This window comes from Gopherus evgoodei, chromosome 6 (assembly GCF_007399415.2).
Source record: "Gopherus evgoodei ecotype Sinaloan lineage chromosome 6, rGopEvg1_v1.p, whole genome shotgun sequence".
Lineage (NCBI taxonomy): Eukaryota > Metazoa > Chordata > Testudines > Testudinidae > Gopherus > Gopherus evgoodei.
Genome location: NC_044327.1, coordinates 66,200,155 through 66,226,115, shown reverse-complemented (window position 1 = coordinate 66,226,115; position 25,961 = coordinate 66,200,155). Strand labels below are relative to the sequence as shown.

Below are 25,961 nucleotides of genomic sequence, written 5' to 3'. Positions count from 1 at the left end.
GAAAGAAAGAACAGTAAAAATTATCTTTGTAAATTTAAGATGGAATATGTTACAGGGTCTTTCATCTGTAGACACTGGGAATACTCTCCCAGCCTAAGTATACAAGTACAAATTAAAATCCTTTCAGCAAAAATACAAATTTGAACTCCTTTCAGCCAAATACACATTTGAAAATAAAGAAAACATAAGCCTAACTCGCCTTATCTACCTAGTACTCACTAGTCTGAACTTATAAGAGCCTGTATTGGAGAGATTGGAGAGAAACCTGGTTGCACGTCTGATCTCTCTGAGCCCCCAGAGTGAACGACAACCAAAACTAACAGCACAGCACAAAAACTTCCCTCCCTCAAGATTTGAAAGTATCCTGTCCCCTGATTGGTCCTCGGGTCAGGTGACAGCCAGGCTTACTGAACTTGTTAACCCTTTACAGTCAAAGAGATATAAAGTACTTCTGTGCTATTAACTTTTCTTATCTGTTTATGACAGGCTGTCAGAGATTTTGTAAATTGTAATATCCGAAGGTACAAGACTATTCTGCCACGTCTTTGCTTTGAAATAAGGGGCATGTTTTTAATAGTGAGGGAGTTAACCCTGGAACAACTTACATAGGGACATGGAATATTCTATAACATTCAAATCCTAAAATCAAGAGCAGATTTCTTTTTTAAAAAACAATATTAGAGTTCAAACAGAAGTCATGGGCTGGATAGAGATGTTACTGGGCAGAGCTGATCAAAAATTTTCTGATGGAACAATTTGCCATCAGGAAATGGCGATTTGATGCAATCAAAACACTTGGGGGGAATGAGTCAGTTCCGTCAAAACTTTCAACAGAAGCCAGCAGGCTGGGCTGGTGACCACCTGGTTTCCTGACAGCCTGCCTACACACCAGCTAGCTAACAGGTGGGTGGGCAGGCTGTCAGGAAATCAGGCTGACCAGCTCATGTTGGGGTGGGCTCTTCAGGTTTCTGGGCTTGCCAGTTCCCCAACTGCCTGCCAGGTGGACTGCCCAGCTCCCCAGCTGGCTGCTCCCTTGTCAAGCTGGCTTGTCAGGTGGGTGCCTGGCTGCCCTGCTTGGCGCTCTGCTTGGCTGGCTTCCCAACTGTCTGCCTGAGGTGAGTGGGCTGCCTAGCTCTCCAGTATCCCTCAGTATACTGAAATATGCAGTGACCTCCAATACGGCTTTCGCCCTCTCCACACAACTGAAACAGCTCTCACCAAGCCTCTAATGATCTCTTACTAGCTAAATCAATGAGGTGCTTCTATTTTCTCTTTTTCCTGATTTGTCTTCTACTTTTGACACTGCTCATAGCTGTCTCAATCTCTGCTGTCTCTCTCTCCCTCTCTCTTAGGCTTACATGATTCTGTGCCCTGCCTGCTTTCCTCCTAACTTGCTGACCACATTGCTACCATGTTTTTAAATTTGTCCTAAACTCTCTCATCCTTCTGTCTGTCTGTTGGCGTCACTTAGGGTTTTATCCTCATTCCTATCTTCTTTCTGTGTGTGCACACACACTCTTGGTTACCGTATCTCTTTCCATGTCTCCAACTTTGTGCCAATGGCTCCTGGCTCTGTCTCACTAATCCGACTTCTCTCCCTACCCAGTCTTTTGTCTGCACCTGCCTTTCTGACATTTATTCTAGATGTCCACTTTCTATCTTCAAAACATCTGTATTCCTAATCCTTTCCCACTTCTATTGGCTGTGTGTTTGTAAAGCACTGTGTGTAAGTCTACTGTATATTAATATTTTATAATAATAATGTAGGGTATAAACTGCCAGCATTATCAAATGAGTGATTGAGTACCCTAAATGTCAGGTACTTGAATTAAATATAGATGTCTGTGTATAGCTGCAGCCCTGCAGCTGCTGTGACCCTAGCAGCCTGTCCGCAAACACCACACACACTCTGGCATCCACCAGCCTTAGTTATTACTTGCAGGGTAACCCCCAACATACTCCCAGTCCAAATTATCCCCAAAAGTGTGTTCTGCACTGTCCAGTCCTCTCCTGGGAAGTTCAGATATTAAAGGTCCCTTGCCCCTGTAAGGGGTCAGTATTCAACAGTCTGCTACTGTAACTGAAGTTACCAAACAGTTCAGTTTAAACACAGCACTGGATTGGTTTAGATTAAAAGTGAAACAAGTTTTATTAACAAAAGAAGGTAGGATTTTAAGTGAATTTAAGTATTGGGCATTAAAGTTGGAAATGGTTACAAGAGAAATAAAGATAAAATACTTTCTAGTAACCAAAACTCAATAAGCTAGACTTGGTTCAAGGTAAAATCCTTACCACATGATCCCAGCAACATGGCTGACTAAACTCTCAGGTCAGGATGTGCCCCCAAAGTCAAAGGGCTGGTTCCTTTATCGTCTTAGTAGAAAAGAGATGATCTGGGGTGTTTTTGCCCCTTCCTTTTATAGTCTAGTCACTCCTTTGAAGTTGAACCTTCTGAAGATTACCCCCCAAAGCAGAGCTTATTCAAACAGTAAAGAAGGCAAAAGGGAGATGAAGGAGGCTCTGTGCTCCTTCTTCGTGCCTACATTTGCTTAAATGAAGATTTGCTTTGCCTCCTGCCATTTCCCGCCTTTGCTGTCTCAAGGATCCTATTTACTACTTGTATGTAAACTGGGTATACACACATTCCTTTGTTTAGGATAGGCCTGTTTAATAACTTTTGCCTAAGCACCGCTGTCTCATTTTGAACATTTGCTAATAACATCATAGAGGGGGAATTCATAACTTTACATATAATGTTGCTACATATATTTCATCACGATGTTATTGACCAGTGCATTATTAGTTTTCAAATGATAACTCACAAAGCATATTTTATACAAAGGTTCTTACAATAGCGCATAGGGTATTCACAGGGGTGCTTTTGGTCACACTTGGGCCCTGTTGAAGTCAATAGGAGTTTTGCATTAACTTCAGTTGATGCAGGATTTCAGCTTTAACGTTTGTAAAGTGCTGTATAAGTCCTAAAACTAACCAGAACACAGAGACATCTATCTGATGGCTGAGGGACCTAACTGCATCCAGAACCCCTGCTTATTTGGAAAATTGTTACTTGAAAAACTTTTGTAAATGTTTTCAACTATGCAGAAGCAAGTGGGCTCCGCTCCTGCAGCAAGAAGCTGGCTGGGAAGAGCTCTAAAGACTACCTGACACACATACTTCACTTAAATAATTATTATCATCATTTATTTTTTGTATTTAATAGTGCTCACAGTGTGCTGAGTGCTGTCCAACCATACATGCAGATACAATCCTTGCCCCAGAGACTTGACAATCTGAGAGGACCAGCAAGAACCGGAATGGGAGCTAAAGTGTTAAAATACACACTACATGTTTTTTTTTCTGTATGAATAAATCTCTCCTCAAATTGGCTCTCAACCTAGCCATTATGCACATAAGAATTGGACATATTTTGATTGTATCCCTGTCTTGCGTTCTCCATATACTGCCTATCTTGTAAGTTCTTTGGGGCAGGGAACATGTCTTCCTGTTCATATAGATTGTGCCTGGTATATTGTGGATGCACACCAGAATACAAATAGGAATGAGAATGTAAAAGAAGAGTGCCATGTCACTCTTCATAACAATTCCTGCTTCTTGATTGACTTTTTGTCAGTTTTGGTGTCTGCACAGATGAACCATGAAAGCATGCAAATAAAGGTATAAATAATTACACGCCAGCCCCAGTGCACTTTGAATGTATGTCTATGTTCCTGGAAACTTCCTGCCAAGGTCAGCAGTGAAGAGCTAGTACAGAGGTCGGCAACCTTTCAGAAGTGGTGTGCCGAGTCCTCATTCGTTCACTCTAATTTAAGGTTTCGCATGCCAGTAATACATTTTAACATTTTTAAAAGGTCTCTTTCTATAAGTCTATAATACATAACTAAACTATTGTATGTAAAGCAAATAAGTCTTTTAGAAAGTTTAAGAAGCTTCATTTAAAATTAAATTTAAAATGCAGAGTCCCCTGGATCGGTGGCCAGGACCAGGGCAGTGTGAGTGCTGCTGAAAATCAGTTTGCGTGCCGCCTTTGGCACACGTGCCATAGGTTGCCTACCCCTGAACTAGTAGGTAACTAGCTCATGTTAGTCTGAAAAAGCATTTTGTAAATTAAAGCAGACACACCAGTACAGCAAATACCTTTTTGGTTTGCTTTTAACTGCTTGCAGTATTAGACATGGAGATGGGAAAACAAAGTTCAGTTAAGTTTCAGATTAAGTCACCCAAAGCTGGCATTCACAAGCTAGTAAAAAACACATGGTAAGTTTTCAAAGGAAGAAGGGATTTTATGCCCAGAGATCGAATACTTTTGATGAGAACAATTGATCAGAAACATACTCTAGTCCTTTTAGAACAGATTAAAATCAAAGGATAATCTCTTGGTCATCCAAGGATAGTCACTAAACTACTGTAACCAGCGAACGACTGGCAGCTAGCATTGATTTTACTACTACTTCGCAAAGGGTCTGATTCTGCAACACTTATACTCACTGCGTGGTATTTACTCACGAGAATAGCCCCGTTGGCTTACTCACATAAGTAGCACACAACATGTGAAAGGACTGTAGACTCAAGCTCAGAGAAATTGTCCTGGTTGATGTATGCTTTGAATTTGTAAAGTGCATCCAGGCAAAATCAAGAATGGTTCTAGTTTTGTGAAAATGTGTTGGTCAGATATTGATTTGCACAACTCAAACTAATTGTTCATATCTGGATGTCTTTTATCCAAACATTTGGGGTTGTGAGGTATTTTGGGATAAATGATTCATGCTTGGGCCCATATTCACCTCCACAAATTCATACAAAAATATGTTAGCAGGAATTTAAATATGATTTTTAAAATATAATGTTTTAAAAATACTTATTTCTAAGTGCATAATTGTTTTCCTAGCAAAGTGATTTCCTTCAGGAATAGACAAACCTCAGTGAGAGAATTGTAGATGCTTGTATTCAGGATAAACATCTAGTGCCAAATTCAGACCTGATGTAAGTAGATGCATCTTCCATGGAAGTGGCTGGACCAAATTAAGTGGTGACACGTGTTGTGGTACAAGTGGCACTTTTTGCATGTGAGTTGGTAAGAAAATGAATGTAAGAAGTAAAATAGTATTATCTCCCTAATGACTCTGGTATGTAGGCTGATACTCTTACCATACAGAGATTTTATGTTCTATAGATATAGATAGATAGACACAGACATATATTTCTGTTTGTAGGATTTATCCCCATAGCCATTTTTTGGTTATAGCTTTCCAGTCTGTTTACAAATATCTAACTGTTAGGTACTTACATGGCCCCCATTACTGTTGTATCTGAGCTCCTCATAGTCTTTTAACATCTTTACCTCACAGCATCCCTGTGAGATATGGAAGTTTCTTTATCGTTATTTGTCATATGGGAAATTGAGGCACAGAGAGACTCCATGACTTGTTTGGTGTCACACAGGAAGTCTGTGGCAGAACAGGGAATTAAACAAGTCTCAAGCTAGTGTCCAAACCACTGGATTATCCTTCCTCTCTTAATATGTTGCCACCTAGAGGATAAAATCAGGATCCCGTTCCTTAAGCTCTTTATTATACTCTAGCACAGGGCCAGCCAGAGGATTCAGGGGGCCTGGGGCAAAGCAATTTTGGGGGCCCCTTCCATAAAAAAAAAAGTTGCAATACTATAGAATATTATATTCTCTTGAGGGCCCCTGTGGGACCTGGGCCAAATTGCCCCACCCTCCCCTCACCCCGGGGCAGCCCTGCTCTAGCAATGCCCATTTGGTTCCAAAAGGAAAACTCAGGCATGTCTACACTACAAATTACTTTAATATAACTAGCCTCAGTCATAATAATAATAATCCACACCCTTGAGTGATGTAATTTACACTAATCTAAGCGCCGGCATGGACAGTGCTATGTCAGTGGGAGAGCTTCTCCCACCAACACACCTACCACCTCTCGCACAGGCAGGAGATTTTAAGCTGATGGGAGAACTCTCTCTGTCAGTTTAGTGTCTTCACCAGAAGTGCTACAGTGGTGCAGCTGTTATGTAGACATAGTCTTATTGCATACCTGTTGCCAGATATTCATAATGCATAAACGTGTCCAAAAATAGTGTACTGTTTGGTTTGATACCTACAGCATGCTGGAGAAAGTAGATTGCCACATTTAAATAGCTGTCATGGGGGAATAACTGCCTTGTACAATATTTTGAATTCATTTGCTTGATACCTACTGAGTTAGACAGACATTTTACAGAGAGTATGAAAACAAGTCCAGAATTCATCAATCTTCTTAAACCTTTCTAGCTGGAAGGAATTGACTTTGAGAATATAGGAAGTGTTTAAAGCCTGATCCTCCAAATCTTCACTCTCATAGGTAATCTTTACGCACACGATTAGCCTCATTGATGTCAAGGGATTGCTCATTTAAGTAATAGTTTGCAGATTATGCCCATACTTAGTATTTACAGTCACAGTCCCCTAGTTTTTATGTCAGCTCACAGGAAAATAGGCAATTGCCTTACCTGGAAGTCCTAAAAGATGTCCAGTGTACACACTTAAGACACTCACTGAATGCAAAGTTACTGACTTTATAATACTAGAAATACTTGTAATTTTTATAGGGCTATGATGGCCCTTCACAACACTTTGTACTAAAAAGGCTTTGCAGCACTGGGATTTAGATTCATTAATGTTATGTATCCATAGATTTTAAGATTAGAAGGGACCATCATGATCATCTAGTCTGACGTCCTGCATAACACAGGCCATAGAACCTTACCCAGTAATTTTTATATCAAGCCCATAACTTCAGTTTGAGATATAAATAGCTTTTTAAAAGATATCAAGTCTTGCTTTAAGGATTTCAGTTATGAAGAATCCACCACAAACTTTGCTAAGTTGCTCCAGTGATTAATTGCCCCCTCTGTTAATTTTTTTTGACTTATTTATAACATTGAATCTTGTTATGCTTTCTTCTGCTAGATGAAAGCACCATCTGTTAGAAATCTCTTCCCCATGTTGGTATTTGTAGACCATGATCAAGTCACCTGGTAATCTTTCTTCCAAATAGCTGGTGCTTATTAAGGATATTTCTACAGAGCAGCTGAAAGGTATGATTCCCAGCTTGAGCAGATATACACAAGCTAGTTCTGCTTGAGTTAGTTCACTGAAAATATGTATGTGGCCAGGGTGGCATGGGCAGTGGCTCAGGCGACCCCCATCCCAGGTCCTAGATATGTACTTCTGTGGCTAGCCCATGCTGTCCCCCACCCCTACCGGCCACACTGCTATTTTTAGAGGGCTAGCTTGAGCAGAGCCACTGTGTGCATGTCTGCCTGGGGAATTATACCTCCCAGCTGGTATGCAGACATACTCTTAGACAACTAGCTTTGTTCTCCAGACCGCAAATCATTCTTTTAGCTTGTTTCTGAGCACATTCTTTTTGCAAAGTGAACACTAGAGCTGGACATGATATTCCATCAATGGCCTCACTAATACAGAGGTAATAGTACGTCCTTACTTCTACTTCATAGTATCCAGCTTATATATCCAAGTATTGCATTCACCCTTTTAGCTACAAGATTGCTGATTGTCTCCCATGACCCCAAAGTCCTTTTCAGAGTCACTGCTTTTCAGAATATAGTTTCTCATTTTATAAGTGTGTCCCACATATATTATTGTTAGATGTATGACCTTGGGTTTGGCTGTGTTAACAGGCATGCTGTTCAAATGAGTCCATCTAATCAAATGATCCCGATTGGTCTATGTAACTGACTGATCCCCTTAATGATTTACCACTCTACCAATTTTTTTTGTAATTTTGCAAATTTTACCAGCACTGGTTTTATATATTTCTCTAAATCATTGATAAAGTTATTGAATAATAATCAGCTGAGAGCAGTTCCCTGCATCACATTGCTAAAAACATCTCCTTTCAATGGCAATTCACCACTTACAATACTTTTTGAAATTTAGCGGTTAATGCTAACAAAACTATTTATTGTTCAGGTAATGCTGCTTCTTGAGCAACAGGAAACTCCCCTCGTTGTGGAGATGAGTATACAGCCTGAGAGGGCATGCCACCTGTGAGAGAGAATGTAGACACCCATAATGCAATAATGATGAAAACTGCCACATGTATAACCCGGTATCCCTTGTCTCTGCTGTGGCATAAGCCTGCATGGCCTGTGCCGGGATGATAAACTCCCTACATTTTTTTTTTCAAGTGGGGCACAATCAGAACATGAATACAAAGATGTTGCTTCCAATGCAGTGTGGGTCTTTGGGAGGACTTATACTTTGAGGTCAGTTTGATTGATGCGTTCTGTGAGTAGTCTCAATTGATTACTTTTACTGATGTTTATCTGACTTGCTACCGTGAAGCAGCTTTACAGCGAAGTCCACATAGCGTTTTCATTCTACTATTTCTGTGCCTTTTCATTTTTGCCTCTTCGTGCTGGTCGGACAAGGGGACCCCTTCACAGTGTCTCTTCAAGGTTGATCTTTTTTGGTCTTCTGTCAGAGCAAACTAAAACGAGCAGTTTCAAGGAAGGACTATAGGTCTAATTCTGTACTTGCATACACCACCTTCGCCTCAGTGTAACACTATAGATTCTAGCTGATTTACACCTATGTAAGTGAGAGGAGAATTGAGCCTTATATCTGCTGTAATTTTGAAAATGAAAAATATTTGAAGCTTGTTGTCACTGGAAAAACAACTGTTGCATTTGTTCCCATTGAAGCAAAATGTTTCCCTACAATCGAGGTAAAAGTTTATGAAGTTTGTGTTTACGCAGAGTGCTGCCTCTTTCCAGATGGTATCCTGCTTCTATAACATGAAGAACAGGAGTACTTGTGGCACCTTAGAGACTAACAAATTCATTTCAGCATAAGCTTTCGTGAGCTACAGCTCACTTCTTCGGATGCATAGAATGGAACACACAGACAGGCGATACTTATACATACAGAGAACATGAAAAGGTGGAAGTACGCAACCAACTGGTATGCGTACTTCCACCTTTTCATGTTCTCTGTATGGATAATATCTCTGTATGGATAAATAAATCTCCGGTTTGTGTGTTCCATTCTATGCATCCGAAGAAGTGAGTTGTAGCTCACGAAAGCTTATGCTCAAATAAATTTGTTAGTCTCTAAGGTGCCACAAGTACTCCTGTTCTTTTTGCGGATACAGACTAACATGGCTGCTACTCTGAAACCTGAAATATAACATGAAGGCTTTGTAAAACATTTGTTTCTTTCTTTCTATCCACAATCATAAGTACTCAGGAATATGCCTCCATAGTACAGGCACAAATCTTGAGTATAAAGTTCCACTTGTTCGTCAGGCAACTTTCTACCTTACAGGGTAAAATTCCCTTGGATAACATTGAGTTCTTGTGTGAAACAAAACAAACAAAAAACACTCCCTCTCTGCATGATAGCTAATGCAACAAGACCATGTGTTTAAAAAAAATTATGTCACAAATATTTCTAGAAACTGTGGTAGGAAATGGAAAAGCTATCATTTCTGAAGGTCTGTACAAGAATAGTGAAATACATTTGAGGGTGGAATCCTTCATATTTCTCAATCTCTTTTAATATAACAGGGTTACCTTGATCTATGTTGGCTCTTCGTTTTATGAAAGCATCTGTTAGTAGGACTGTTACTCCATCAACTTACTGATTACTTTAGCTAAATAAACAAAATAAACCTCATGACATGTTTTCAAACTTAACAGGTTTTTTTTTTCTTGTGCACTTCAGTAACTGAGTATGATGGGGTACACAGACCCTCTCCAAACCTGGAAGGGGTTAACCCTCTTCCTAGGGCTAGTAGGAGCACAGTTGTCATCCTGCGTGAATGACTCTGCGGTGCAGTAGGGCTGGACCAGCTGTGGGGAATTGGTCCTCAGCTTTACTATAAGTGAGATGTGCTGCAGGGGAGATGGAGACTGAATCTGGAGCAAGATCTTGGAAGAGTGTGGTTGTTGAGCAGCAAATGGGAGGAGGGTTCTTCTCAGAATTTAATTGAAATGAGGTGCGCCTGTATACCTTTGCTTTAGAGGTGTCTCTGAAACAAGTCAAACCTTACACCTTGATTTGAGCTCCAGCTAAGGGATGTTTGCCCCGTACAGGGAAATAACATCCTTTACATTCAGCTTTTAATTTTATAGCAAAATATACCACAAAGGTATAAACTCCACCTAAGCGTGAAGAATCCTTTCCTTCCTGACTAACCTGACACACACGGTTAAACACATCATGTTGGGCCACATTCATCCCCTGGTGTAATGGAGATGCACAGGGGCAGAATAGCAAATACAGTCTCTAGCCTCTTTTTCAGGCTTGTCTTTCATATGTTTGTGGTCTTGCATGGGCTTGCAACAATGTGAATGTTCTAGAGAGAAAATTTACATTATTCCAGAGCATGGGCAAACTCTCATTCTCTTCCATACAGAGGGAAAATTACCTGTTAGACTTCAGTGTGAGAGACACAAATCATTCTAAGAAATCTAGCAATCTGCTCATGGACGTTTTCCTGTAATGCAATCAGATGTTTCTCAGATGAGTATTGCAGTCACATTTCACAAATCTTTTTTTTTTAACCAGGTAGACAAGAAAATTGTCCGAACTGAAATAGGTGTTCTCCTTCGCCTCTCGCATCCAAACATTGTAAGTGGGTATTTTTACAGTATTTCACTGTTTCCTCTCATTAACAATGTATTCACTTTCTGAGACTGCAGTATTGATCTTTATAGCTCACATTGTATGCTAATATATGAGGCTTTGATTAAAGATCTGGGTTTTTATCCAAGATCATTGGGTCAGAGTTACATTTTAAAGTAAATTATTTATTTAAAGTTTCTGCCAAGTAGCGAGACGGAATTTACAAAAACAAGCCTTTTGCTTAAAGGGGAAGCTGGCAGAAAAGGGATAAGTAGAACCAGCTGGTAGTGTCATGGTTGTTAGTCCCTGGAGGGAGGGAAAGCCTTGCGTTTGTCTTCAGGGAATTCCTCTGTAAGACTCATGAAGAGGTGCTGATGGGCCTTAAAGCAGTCTCTAATCTTCTTGCATTTGAGAGAGGGTTGCTGAGTTTTGAGAGGTGAGTGTAGGGATGAAAGAAAGAGGGATCCCAGAGGAGATAAAAAGAAGCAAAAAGAAATAATTAAGCGCCATAAACAATACTTACAATAAATTGATTAACTGATCTGAGTGTGAATCGTGTAATCACTTAGTACCATCTTCCACTTCACTACAGTCCCCTACTTGTAGTCTATTGTACAGGGCATGGACTCAGTTGGAGAGAAATCAGAAAATAATTGCTGTGTTTGGTATCTTTTCCCAGATAAAACTGAAGGAGATATTTGAAACCCCCACAGAAATCAGTCTTGTTCTGGAGTTGGTCACAGGAGGGGAGCTATTTGACAGGTGGGTGATCTATACGCACTGCACCCCATAGCATGCACAAGGAATTTTGTGGTGTTCACCTTACAACGCATTTCTCAACAAGGGTATGATCCTTCAAAATTTGCCCCCCCTCTTCCCGAGTAATCCTTACCTCAGTAGTCATTGAAGTAGTTCCATCTGAGTGAAGACTACTTACATGAGTAAAAGTCTGCAGGATCTGGCTCCAAGTGGGCATCTGGAAAAGGTTTCTCACTGGAGATTTTTTTTAAATTAAATACCAATTAAGTAAAAAATGGAGGAAAGTCAAATTCTAAATAGCATGTCATGTTGGAGGAGGGGACTCACCAGGCAAACATTAAAACAAGGGTAATGCAAACAGTCGGAAGGCGAACAGGGAAGCGGTGTGCTGTGCAGAGAAGTGAGAGGGACACTGGGAAGAGAGCAGAAAAAGTGCTAGGCAAAAATCAGGTAAATAGTAGATAGAAGAGGGAAATGTCAGATTAAAAAGTTGATCAGCTGAGCTGTGAGAGAAGCCCTTCCCCCCCATTTAGCACTTGATTATATCTGGGAAAATTCTGTACATTTGTAAAAGATTCTGCAAGAAAATTGGTAAATTCTGCAGGTGATTTAATGATAATGCTTCACAACCCAAAACATGTTGGTGTCTGTATATAAAATTATGAAAAATCCTGTAACCTAATCTTTTTGGTATTGTTTAGTGCTGGGGTTTCTTAAGAGAGCTATTTATTCTTGTTTTAGAGCAAAACACACACAAAGCCTTCATTGCTCATTTGTTGAATAAATCAACTGTACTGCTGAACTAATCTACTGATGAACAATGCTTTCTAAATTGTGCAGGATCAAGATATTTTATCTTCTCTCCACTAAGCTTAACTGTTCAATATTTAAATAGAATACGATATAAGTATGCATTAAAGAAATGGAGTGTGAAAAGCACTTTGATTTGGGGAAACAAACTTGTCCTTTTTCTATGGATAATAGTTTCTGCATAATAATCAAAGCAATAAGCTCAACATGAGCAGTTTCTGAATGCAGCAGAAGCAAACCCTTCTCTCACTCCTTCAATTCAGAAAGAAGAAAAGTGGGCATGCATGTGCATACACATGCCATATCCAGTCACAGCAATGAGGCAAATCATAGTGTCAGTTAAACCATTAGAATCCAGTAAGCTAGCATGCAAGGAGACTGAACCATCATATTTATCCATAGAGAGACTTGTATGGCAGGTGTTTGTAGAGTATCATGGAAAAGGAAATATGGACATGCCAAAGAAACGGTTAGTTGGTCTGTGAACAAAAATAATTTGTGAGGTTGGGCGTGCTGCTACTATCTCAACGTACGGTAGCTGAATGCAGCCCAACTTTGAAGACTGTCTGGGACTTGCGTTCACTGTGGAAGTTGGGATTTCATGCTCTAACATAATGAAGTTTTCACATGAGAGCAGCCTTTTTCCATAGGCTGTAATTTTTTTCTCAGGATTGGGCCGTCCATGAAATTTTACACTTGAAGTAACAAGTCAGCTTCTACAAACTGCCCAGCTCCGTCTACAAGATTGCTAATTGAAGCAAAGAGGTTTCGCCAGTGCTTAGAATCATGGTGCACCCTTCTGATACTGGTGATGAGCACCTCTGGAAATATTTGCAGTAAATTTTCATTCTACATGTGATTTGAAAAATCAAGTGTTATTTTGCATCAATTATTTTTAACAAAAGGCATTGGCTTCCTCTCCAGCAGAAGTATGAAAATTGCACTAGATTCATAGATTCCAAGGCCGGAATGGACTCTTGTGATCAGCTAGTTTGACCTCCTGTATAACACAGGCCATAGAACTTCCTAAAATAATTCCTAGAGCATCTCTATGGTGTACATTTTTTATTCTTAGATCTCTACATTTACATTTAGCCATTATTGGCACCCAGCTTTCCTAGAGATCCAGACTGATCTGTATCAGTGACCCGTCCTCTTCATTATTTACCACTTCCCCAATATTTATGTCATCTGCAAAGTTTCAGTGATTATTTTGTTTTCTTCCAGGTCACTAACAAAAATGTTAAATAGCATAGGGATGAGACCTGCAGGATATCACTGGAAACATACTCATTTGATGATAATTCCCTGTTTACAAGTACATTTTGAGACATATCAGTTAGCCAGCTTTTTAATGCATCTAATATGTACTATGCTAATTTTATATCATACAAGTTGTTTTTTGAACAAAATATCATGCAGTATCAAGTCAAATGCCTTACAGAAGTCTAAGTCTATTACATCAACACAAATACCTTTATCAACCAACCTTGTATTTCATCAAAAAAAGATAACTGGTCAGTTTAACAAGCTCTGTTTTACATAAACCCATGTTCATTTGCATTGTTTATTTTACTCTCTTTTAGTTCTTTATTGGGAGAGGCCCATATCAGTTGCACCATTAGCATACCCAGGATAGATGTTAGGCTGACAGGCCTATAATTACCTAGGTCATCCCATTTACCGGTTTTAAATATTGGCACAACATTAGCTTCCAGACTTCTGGAACTTCCCCAGAGAACCATGAGCATTAACACTCCAATGAGCTCTTTTAAAACTCTCAGATGTGAGTGATTTGGATCTGCTGAATTTAGAAGCTGCTGTTTTCTGAGGGTATGGCTACATTTGGAATTTCAAAGCGCTGCTGCAGCAGCGCTTTGAAGTGTGAGTGTAGTCAGAGCGGCAGCGCTGGGAGAGAGCTCTCCCAGCGCTGCATGTAAACCACATCCCTTACGGGTGTAGCGTGCAGCGCTGGGAGCCGCGCTCCCAGCGCTGCTGCCCTGATTACACTAACACTTTACAGCGCTGTATCTTGCAGCGCTCAGGGGGGTGTTTTTTCACATCCCAGTTGCAGCGCTGTAAAGTGTGAGTGTAGCCAAGCCCTGAGATACCAGTGGTATAGACAGAGTGTTAACATATATGACATGACTACATCATCTGTTTTTTTCCCAAATACAGAATAGAAATATTTATTTAACACTGTCTTTTCAGCATTATCAATAATAATGCAAACATATCCATCTAGTAATGGACTAATACCAGTAGGATTCTTTTTGTTCTTAATATACTTTAAAAGCTACTCCCTATTGACTTTAATTCTCTTGGCCATAGAGTTCTCCTTGTGTTCCTTTGCTTCCTTTATCAATTTTGTACAACTACAGTTTTCTGGTTTATATTAATTAATATCAATTTTCTCTTTCTTCCATTTGTTATGTTTGTTGTTTTTTTCCTCTTCCCCTGTAAACCAGATGTTGTTTTTTCTTAAGCAATATGGCCTTCCTCCTCAGTTGGGGGATTGTGGCTTTTTGTGCCTCGAGTAAGCGTTCTTAAACAATTCCCAATTATCATTCACATTTTTTTGGTTTTAAATTCTTCCTCTCAGGAATCTAATATACATTAGCTGTTCCTTCTCCCTTCTGTCTGTGTGAAGAGACGGGATTAACAGTAATACTGTGGTGCTGAAGTAAGGTAGCTGCCCTGCAGGTTGTAGTCATGTGAGAAGTTTGTCTCAAAGTAGGAGTCTATCTTCTCAGTTCCCATTTCTTCACTCACTTTCCCTTTTCTCTTCACCCATTTCTTAATCCACTTCTCTTGCCTCCTTATTCCCTTGCATTTTCACTCACCAGCTCTTGCCTCCACCTGGCTTCTCTCCTTTCCCCACATACCACCTTTTCTTTTCTCCCCTACTGTTTCTTTAGCCTCACATCTTTCTCCTACATACTGTATTGTTCTTAAATGAAGGAAATGTGCTGACCTACCTTTAGGACGCCTTCAGTATTCTGCCTTATGCACGTATATGGCTCCCATTACCATAGTATCTGAGCACCTCACCATAATGTATTTCTCCTCACAACACTCTTTTGTGGTAGTGAGGTACTTCTATCTCCATTAACAGTTGGGGAACAAAGGCACAGAGAGACTAAGTGACTTGTTCAAGTTTACACAAAACATCTGTAGTTGAACAAGGACTTGAACCAGGTCTCCTGAGCCAAAGGTAAGAGTCCTAATCACTGAACCAGTCTACCTCCCCCCAATGCACGGGTTGTGCATACTATAGGAGTGTGTCATCAACTGAACTGTATTTATGGATTTAGCCAAGAGTTTGTACTAGAACAAACTTCATTTTTATCCACTTCAAATTTAGAGTTTGGGCAGCAATAATTATAAAGCCACAATTCTAAGGTTGAATTGAAAAATGCACTTAAATAGGAGAATTGAAAACTAAAATATTTCCTTCCCAAACTCCTCCTGCTTACTGAATTGGCAGGACTGAAGTTTTTGTGATGTTTTAAGTGATAAAGTTACTTGTTTTTAACATGCTCACTGTAAGAGACTTGTTTTTGAAATGTTGGACTAGTTGGATAACATTTCTTCAAGTACCTTTATTAAATATTGACAAACCTTAAAAACATCAAACTTTCCACATTTATTCATCTTAATAATGTTTCCAGAATAAGCTGTGGTGAGAAAATTAACTTCTGCACAGTAAAGGAATTATCCCTATGCCTCTTCCAAGGCATCTGCTGCCTAATTGAAGCTATCCACGCACAGCTATTTACATGTCAGGTGTCCCTTTACTATACTTCTGGGACTTATCTGCAATACCTGCTTTCCCACCATCTTTCCAATTACCATAGTATTTGAACTACACATGAACAATTTCTTTTCTCATCTGCTTTTACCTCTTCATAATGCCCAGAATACACACACGAATCTGGTTGCACATTTGTTCTCTTGTAGCCATAATGCTGCATCTAAACACTCACAGCTGGTGTCAGATTAGTTCTCCAGTATCATCACACTGGGACTATTCATGCACTATTGGTTTCATACCACTCTCATATGAAAAGATCTGTGCAGTAATAAAATATACATAGCCTTGAGAACTCCTTATCTATCATACATAATACACCAATAAATATACTCACAGATAAGTATAAGAAATCAAAATGTGCTGTCATTATTATAATTCTTCAGTTATATTTTCAAAAACAAGAGAAATTCAAACACTGAAAGATCAGTCTTAATTCTCTGACTCAGCTGAATTCTATTATAAAAAAAATCAGAAAACCTTCCCGAATTTTATTTCTCAAACTTTAAAAATCACCTTCGCCTTCATAATATTTAAATAAATTAATTCACATACAACTAATGTTGCCAAAACATAGCAACTTGAACTGTAACCGTGTCTGATAAGTTGGTATGGCTTATGTGTTGTGCATTTGTCATCGAAATACACACTTGTGTTGACATTGCTGATAACTTTTGCCATTCTGATAACGGAACAGATAATGCTGTGCTTTTGGGGTATGGCGAGTTTAACTTAACACTGTACAGAAGTCTCAGACATGTGAGACCAAATGCTGGATCAGATCCTTTCCTGCATTGTGCTGCTCTGGCTCTAGTTCTGTGTAGCTGCTTTAAAGCCAATGGAACTGGCCACTGGGGGATTCCCTCATGTGTGGCAGCTTCTTTACCAAACCCTGCCCATTCACCAGTGCAGAGAACATGACTGAGGCTTCCCTTCATCGCACCCTTCCATGGCTGCCAAAAGAGCCTCCTTGCCAGACAATGTAAATTTGAGCAGTACTAAGGTTGCTCTAGTCAAGACTGGCATCTGGCCTAGTGGGCCACCGGATTTGGGAAGGAGAGCACAAAGCATACTTTCGTACCCCTTCCTCATCCCATAGCTGCAGTGAGTGATGCTTAGCCACAGCTGAGGGGCTGGTCATTTATATTTCTCCTGAAGATTTTGGCTGGGGAGAGGAGAGATTAAATCAGTTCTTGAAAGTAATTTCTCCTTTGGATGACTTCACGCTGAGCAAAAATGCAGTGGTAAATAGGCTCTGGGTTATTTTAAAATGTAGATAATCAGAAGATAGAGCCTGGCAGCTTTTCTCATCCATTTATTGTAACAGGAGAAATCTGAGTTAATCCTGATAGCTTTACTCTTAAAGTGCCTTCAGAGTGCTTCGGCAATGTCTTGAATTTTAGTTCAAATATGCAGAGTCAAACTCTTTTATCTGAATCAAAAGCCACAGTAGGAAAAGAGTTTAGGCCCTATTACTTCAAAGGAATGCAAATTCCTTTTTGATTCTTTCAGTGCATCGAAGAGCTCCTGATGGAACCATATTGCCCTTTTACTATTCTTCTTGTCTTTCCTTCACATCAGAATAGTGGGCAGTTGTGTATTTAATGTGGTCTCCTTGAGAAATTGCCAGCTCTCCTGAACTACTCTATCCCTTCCCATAATTCTCTGTTTGTTAAAGTCTACTTTTTTTTTTTAAAAAGTCCATTGTCCTTATTCTGCTGCTCACACTCCTTCCTTTCCTTAGAATCATGAAATCTGTCATTTCATTATCACTTTCTCCCAAGGTGCCTTTTACATTCAGATTTTAAATTCTTCCCTGTTAATCAGAATCGGGTCTAAAATGGCTGTCCCACTGGTTATTTATTCCACTTTCTGAAACAAGAAGTTGGCCCCAAACATTCCAAGAACTTATTAGACAGTTTGTGTTTTGCATGTTACTTTCCAACAGATGTCTGGGTAGTTAAAGTCCCCAGTCACTTCCTGTTCTTGTGCTTTGGATATTTCTATTATTTGTTCTAGAAATACCTCATCCACCTCTTCTTCCTGATTTGGTGGTCTATAGTAGAACCCCTACCATGAGGTCACCCCAATTTTTCCCCTTATCTTTATCCAGAGACTTTAAACCTTCTTCTGGGCCTCAGAACTAGTGTCTGTATTCTTGATATATAATCCAGCATCAACCTTTGTCTCCTCCTTTTCGTGGAGGTATGCATGAGCCACCCTGCCTTGGGAATACGTGGCTACTCTTCCTCACTTTTTACTCTGTATGTCCTCCCTGAACAAGCTATACCCCTCTGTACAAATATTCCAGTAATAAGATTTATCCTGTTCAGTCTCTGTGATACCAGTTAAATCATAATTTAGCTTATGTACTATTATATCCAGTTCTTTCTGTTTATTCCCCATACTCCATTCCCCCATTAATTTCCACTTTTGTTGTTCCTATGATCCTGCTGTAATTTTCCATGTCCTTCCTGAATGTCTAGTTCTCTGTTAAGGTCACCTGTTTGATGCTCACCTGTGGACTTTTGTCACCTACCCTCTTTGAACCCCCCTCACTAGGTTGGCAAGTCCATGTCCTCAAGATGTATTTCCCCCTTCTTGGTCAGGTGGCTCCATCTCTTCCCAGCAGAACTCCTTCATGGACACCCCACCCCATGCTTGAAGAAGGCAACATATCTCCTGGGAAAGGAGTCACTGACCACTGCCACGCTTTTTCTCCTTCTCCTTCTCCTCTTGGGGGTGGTGTACATGAGCCTCCTAGCCTTGGGGACCATTGCAGTCTGCTCCTCACCTCCTGTTGCCAGTACTGCATACTGGTTCTTGACTGCGATGGATGGGAAACATGGATAGATGGGTGAAGCATAGTCTGCTGCCTGAAGAGGCCAGCAGCCAGTCTCTCTTCCCCATAGAGCAGCTGGTGGTTCTTCCTCTTCTGGTGCTGCTGTAGTCTTCTCTAGTCAGCTAGCATCCTCCATCCTGAACATCTCCATGTGCATCCTGTCAATGAATTCCTCGTGCTAGTCCGGCAAACTCCTTCCTGCAGTTGTCTTACATGCTTCCTGAGAGGGGACTCCAACAAACCCCTCTAACACTGGATGGCTCCTTCTGCCTAGCTTTTGCTGATGGGCACATGCAGGCCACATTCGCAGCAAGTCAAGAGCAGGACCTGGCTTGAAGCTTCCAGGGTCAGGATGCTGTCTGCGTGGGGCCTCCTTTGTTTTCCTCCTTTTGTGAAGTATCTGCAAGTTGATGTAAAACTACCTCCCTGCCTTCCTTTATTAGCAAACACAGCTGGCTAACTACCTTTTAGTCTCTTTCGTCTCACTAGCCGTGTTTCACATGACATCCTCAATCATTTTTCTATTTCGTTTCTGCCCCTTTCATAATAATGACATTGCCCCTTATGTCTGGTCAATGAGCTTTTCTTTTCCTCTCTCTTTTACCCCTCTTTACCCTCTCTCTCTTTATGTAAGCATAGTATGGTGGTTGATACTGTTAACTACACCGCTACCTCGATATAACGCTATCATAATCTAGTCCCAGATTTGGACCTTAGCATCCAAAATATGGGGGTTAGCATGAAAACCTCCAAGCTTAGTTACCAGCTTGGACCTGATAAAGCTGCCACCACCCAAAAAATTAGTGTTTTGGGGCACTCTGGTCCCCCCAAAAACCTTCTCTGGGGACCCCAAGACCCAAATTCCTTGAGTCTCACAACAAAGGGGAATAAACCATTTCCCTTCCCTTCTCCCTTCCAGGTATTCCCTCCCTGGGTTCCTGGAGAGAGAAACAGAAGCAAACTCCGTGAATCTAAACAGAAGGATCCCACCCTCCCCGTTTCCAGCCTTGGAAAACAGAAGTACCGAGAGCTAATCTCTCTTCCCCCCTCACCCAGAGGGAATGCAAAATCAGGCTAGTAAATCTAACACACACAGATTTCCCCCTGACTTCTTCCTCCCACCAATTCCCTGGTGAGCACAGACTCAATTCCCTGGAGTTCCCCACTAAAGAAAAACTCCAACAGGTCTTAAAAAGAAAGCTTAATATAAAAAGAAAGAAAAATACATAAAAATGGTCTCTCTGTATTAAGGTGACAAATACAGGGTCAATTGCTTAAAAGAAATATGAATAAACAGCCTTATTCAAAAAGAATACAATTCAAAACACTCCAGCAACTATACCATGTAAATACAAAAGAAAAAAAACAATAACCCCTATTGTATTATGATCTCAGTACTCACAACTTGAAAACAGAAGATTAGAAAGCAGGAAACAGAAATCCTCCCATAGCTGAGAGAGAGACAGGCAGAAGACAAAGAACTCAGACACAAACTTCCCTCCACCCAGACCTGAAAAAGTCTGGTTTCCTGATTGGTCCTCTGGTCAGGTGCTTCAGGTTACTTTTTTTCAGGTGAAAGAGACATTAACCCTTAGCTATCTGTTTATGAGACGCCCCCCAAATTGCAGACAGTGGGGAAGCTCACTGGCGGCGATTTCCTCCTAGAACTTTAAACTAAACAGATTAATACAACACATGCACCGTTACATATACCACTAAATATATAACTAACAGACTTCTACAGTTTAAGAACACTTTTTAACTACTGGATTCTGGGAAACTCTCACGGGAGAGTGCATCCGCTACTTTGTTAGAAGCTCCTGAGATGTGCTGAATTTGAAAATCAAAATCTTGGAGAGCTAAACTCCAACGAAGAAGTTTCTTGTTGTTCTCCTTGGCAGTATGAAGCCACTTTAGTGCAGCATGGTCAGTTTGTAGCTGGAACCGCCGTCCCCAAACATATGGGCGTAGCTTTTCCAGGGTGTACACAATGGCGTAGCATTCCTTTTCACTGACTGACCAGTGACTTTCCCTCTCAGACAGTTTCTTGCTGAGAAACACGACAGGATGGAAGTTGTGATCCGTTGCTTCCTGCATGAGAACTGCTCCTATACCACGCTCAGATGCATCCGTGGTTACTAGGAATGGCTTGTCAAAGTCTGGGGCCCTGAGCACAGGGTCAGACATGAGCGTTGCCTTAAGTTGGGTAAAGGCCTTTTGACACTCATCAGTCCACTTAACTGCATTTGGCTGGGTCTTTTTGGTCAGGTCGGTCAGTGGGGCAGCGATTTGGCTGTAGTGTGGTACAAATCGCCTGTAGTACCCGGCCAAGCCTAAGAAGGATTGGACCTGTTTCTTTGACCTTGGGACAGGCCACTTTTGGATAGCATCCACCTTGGCCTGTAGGGGGTTTATGGTTCCTCGACCCACCTGGTGCCCCAGGTAAGTCACTCTGTTTTGGCCTATTTGACACTTTTTGGCCTTAACAGTTAGTCCGGCCTGCCTGATGCGCTCAAAGACCTTTTCCAGGTGTAGTAGGTGTTCGGGCCAGGAGTCTGAAAAAATGGCCACATCATCGAGGTAGGCAACTGCATATTCTCCCAGTCCTGCTAGTAGACCATCTACCAGCCTCTGGAAGGTGGCGGGTGCATTTCGCAGCCTGAAAGGAAGGACATTAAATTCATACACCCCCGCATGGGTGACGAATGCTGACCTCTCCTTGGCAGGTTGATCTAGCGGTACTTGCCAGTACCCCTTGGTTAAGTCTATTGTAGAGATGAACTGGGCACGTCCCAACTTCTCCAATAGCTCATCGGTGCGTGGCATTGGATAGTTGTCCGGACGAGTGACTGCATTTAGCTTACGGTAGTCCACACAAAAGCGTATTTCCCCATCTGGTTTGGGTACCAGAACCACTGGAGATACCTATGCACTGGTAAATGAGCGGATTATACCCATCTGTAGCATGTTCTGGATCTCCCGTTCTATAGCAGCTTGGGCATGAGGAGACACCCGGTAGGGTGGGGTTCTAATTGGGTGAGCATCACCTGTGTCAATGGATTGGTATGCCCGTTCAGTCCGTCCTGGGGTGGCTGAGAACAATGGGGCGAAGCTAGTGCACAGCTCCTTGATTTGTCGTCGCTGCAGACATTCCAGGGTGGTTGAGAGGTTCACCTCTTCCACGCCACCGTCTTTTTTCCCGTCGTAGTAGACACCGTCAGGCCACTCAGCATCATGTCCCTGGACTGTAAACTGAGTCTCTGGAATAGAAAGGCTTGAGAGGATTAACATGGTACACTCTGGGCTTTAGTGAGGAATTGGGAAATGCTATGAGGTAGTTCACCGTTCCCAGGCGCTCTTGGACCGTGAATGGCCCTTCCCATGATGCTTCCATCTTATGGGCCTGTTGCGCCTTCAAGACCATAACCTGGTCTCCTACCTTGAAGGAACGTTCTTTGGCATGTTTGTCATACCAGGCCTTTTGTTCTTCCTGAGCATCCTTTAGGTTCTCTCTAGCAAGGGCTAAAGAATGTCAGAGGGTGCTTTGTAGGTTGCTTACAAAGTCCAGAATGTTAGTTCCTGGAGAAGGCGTAAACCCCTCCCATTGCTGCTTCACCAACTGTAATGGCCCCTTAACCTCGTGACTATACACAAGTTCAAACGGTGAAAACCCTAAACTGGGATGTGGTACAGCCCTGTAGGCAAACAGCAACTGCTGCAACACTAGGTCCCAATTATTGGAGTATTCGTTGACGAATTTACGTATCATGGCCCCCAAAGTTCCATTAAACCTTTCCACCAGGCCATTGGTTTGATGGTGGTATGGGGTAGCAACCAAGTGGTTCACCCCAGGAGTTTCCCACAGTTTTTGCATGGTCCCTGCCAGGAAATTAGACCCTGAATCTGTAAGGATGTCGGAGGGCCAACCTACCCTGGCAAAAATGTCTGTTAGGGCCAGGCACACAGTGTTAGCCCTGGTGTTGCCTAGAGCTACTGCTTCCGGCCATCGGGTAGCAAAGTCCATGAAAGTCAGTACGTACTGCTTTCCTCTGGGCGTGTTTTTTGGGAAAGGACCCAGAATATCTACAGCTACTTGCTGAAATGGGACCTCAATTATGGGGAGTGGCTGGAGAGGGGCCTTGACCTGGTCTTAAGGCTTTCCCACTCGTTGGCATACCTCACAAGACCGGACATACTTGGCAACGTCCTTGCCCATCCCCTCCCAGTGGAAGGACTTCCCCAACCTGTCCTTGGTTCTGTTCACCCCAGGATGGCCACTGGGGTGATCATGGGGTAAGCTTAAGAGCTTCCCCCGGTACTTAGTTGGAACCACCAACTGTTTTTGCGGCTGCCATTCTTGCCGGTGTCCACCAGAAAGAATTTCCTTGTATAAAAGTCCTTGGTCTATAACAAACCGGGATCGATTAGAATGATCTGCAGGGAGATGTTGGATGGCATGGGAACTGAGTTACTGCAGAGAATTCCTTCTTGGGTGCTGGCTGGTGACTCTTGCCCACATGCTCAGGGTTTAGCTGATCGCCATATTTGGGGTCGGGAAGGAATTTTCCTCCAGGGCGGATTGGCAGGGGCCCTGGAGGTTTTTCGCCTTCCCCTGCAGCGTGGGGCACGGGTCGCTTGCTGGTGGTTTCTCTGCAGCTTGAGGTCTTCAAACCAATTTTGAAGATTTCAATAACTCGATCCTGGGATAGGGGTTGTTATAAAATTGGATGAGTGGGGTTCTGTGGCCTGCCTTGTGCAGGAGGTCAGACTAGATGATCAGATTGGTCCCTTCTGACCTATGAGTCTATGAGAAGAGCTGAGAGGCGGTGGAGTGCTCCGTGCCGCCGCCCACGCTTTCTGAAGGCTGTCATCTGCTTCCTGCTCAGTCTGGAACTGTTCCCTTGAGGCTGGGGTCACCAGTTCTTCCTCAGACTGGGAACTTGGGCTTGGTCCCTCTGGAAGCGATGTAGGTGATGGGGTTGTTTCCGTTGCTGGTGAACCGCTCTCCGCTGGTGCACCTGAGGGTATTTCAGGCTCTGGCTGAGCCTTTTGGGTATGGCTGTTTGTTGCTTCTGCCAGTTTTGGCTCGCTGGCGCCCACTGGCGTTGAGTTTGAAGATGTGGTTTCAATTGCTGGTACTGGTTGCTGTTCCAGTTCCGGGCCTGGGACTGGAGGTGCTGTGGCTGTTTCAGTGGTTGGCATGGAATCCAGGTCCACTACCTCTGTCTGGGTCTCTGGTAACACAGACGGGGCGCCTGTGGACGGCTCAGGAACAGGAATGGGTCTGGAAGCTTGCCTGGTTTGGCTATGTGTAACCATTCCCACTCTCTTGGCCCGCTTCACCTGGTTGGCCAAGTCTTCCCCCAGTAGCATGAGGATAGGATAATTGTCATAGACTGCAAAAGTCCACATCCCTGACCAGCGTTTGTACTGGACAGGCAGTTGAGCTGTAGGCAAGTCTACAGCTTGTGACATGAAGGGGTAAATTGTCACTTGGGCCTTTGGGTTGATGAATTTGGGGTCCACTAAGGATTGGTGGATAGCTGACACTTGTGCCCCCATGTCTCTCTTCTTTCCGCCCACTCTCAAGGTTTCCCTTTGTTCCAAGGGTATTTGAGAGGCATCTGGGCCTGGGGATCTTTTGGGTAATGGTGGTGTAATGAACTGCACTCGGATGGCGTTCTTTGGACAGTTGGCCTTGATATGTCCCAGTTCATTACACTTAAAGCATCTTCCATCTGATGAATCACTGGGTCGAGGTGAGTTACTGGAGACTGGTGAGGTGGAAGAATAGTGTGTCTGTGGCTTTAGTTGGGTTGTAGGTGGGGTTTTTGGCTGCCCTCAGTTGTAGGGTTTATGGTCGGTGTGCCCTCTGGGGTATTCGTTCCCCTTGACAGTAGCTTTCTTGCTTTCTGCCACTTCCATCCATCTGGCTCCAGTCTCCCCCGCCTCGGTGAGATTTTTGGATTTTCCATCTTGTATGTACCGTGTTATGTCCTCAGGAACACCATCCAAGAACTGCTCCATTTGTATGAGGAGGTGCAGTTCTTCCAAGGATTTAACATTGTGTCCTGATATCCAGGCCTCATAATTTTTCCCAACGTAGTAGGCGTGTTTGGGAAATGACACATCTGGTTTCCACTTTTGGGTTCTGAAACGCCGACGGGCATGATCCGGGGTTATCCCCATTCTGTATCTGGCCTTGGTTTGAAAAAGTTTATAGTCGTTCATGTTCTCCTTAGGCATTTTAGCTGGCACCTCTGCTAAAGGTCCACTGAGCTGTGGCCTCAATTCTACCATGTACTGGTCTTCAGAGATGCGGTACCCAAGACAGGCTCTTTCAAAATTTTCCAAGAAGGCCTCAGTGTCATCACCTGCCTTGTAGGTGGGAAATTTCCTGTGCTGTGGAACAATCATTGGCGCAGGGTTGTTAGGGTTGGCTGTGTTTTGCTTAGCCTTTTCTAATTCCATGGCCTGTCGGTGGGCTTCCCTCTGGAGTTCCAACTCTCTCTTTTATTTCCATCTGTTTTTGGTGGTCTGCATCTTTGGCTTCTTGCTCTCTTTTGTAGGCTGCCTCTCTGGCTGCTTGTTCTCTTTTGTAGGCCACCTCTTCTTCTTGTAGTTTTCTGAGGTGGGCTGCATTTTTGATCTGTTCTTCTCTTTCTTTCAGCTCCATCTCTTTTTGTTTTATTTCTAGTTCCTGTATTTTTTTTTCCATCTCTCGCCTGTGCTCGGCGTCTTTGATTTGTTCTTCGGCCTCCATTTTTGTCTTGTTAGGCATGGTTCCTGTTTTCTTGTGTTGGGGTGCCCTCCGGTGTTTATTATCTGAACTGTAGGCTCTGTTGCCTCCTGGGGTCTGCCTAGCAACAGTGCCTTTTTCCCTTTCGTCCTCTAGCTAATCTTTTAAATGTAAAGTAAACCAGAAAAAACACTTTATTTGCATGTGTATAGTGCTGGTAATTGCCCCCTAATGGGAGTGCTATTGTGTGACAAAAGACCCGTAATAGTCCCTTAATGGTTCCTTGCTTAATATGCAAGCCAATAACTGCCAGAGAGAGCAGAAA

General features: G+C 42.3%; 1 protein-coding gene across 2 annotated transcripts in view; it reads left to right on the top strand.

Annotated features, from left to right (window-relative positions):
- The window catches only part of CAMK4 (calcium/calmodulin dependent protein kinase IV), a 319,667-nt gene that overhangs the window by 162,033 nt on the left and 131,673 nt on the right, over nucleotides 1-25,961 (top strand). Inside the window, exons 3-4 of one of the 2 annotated variants that reach the window (XM_030567611.1) lie at nucleotides 10,619-10,681; nucleotides 11,355-11,437. In XM_030567611.1, the coding sequence (XP_030423471.1) occupies nucleotides 10,619-10,681; nucleotides 11,355-11,437 (146 nt within the window). The remainder of the gene's footprint in view (nucleotides 1-10,618; nucleotides 10,682-11,354; nucleotides 11,438-25,961) is intronic. The other variant, XM_030567612.1, reaches the window with a different exon arrangement.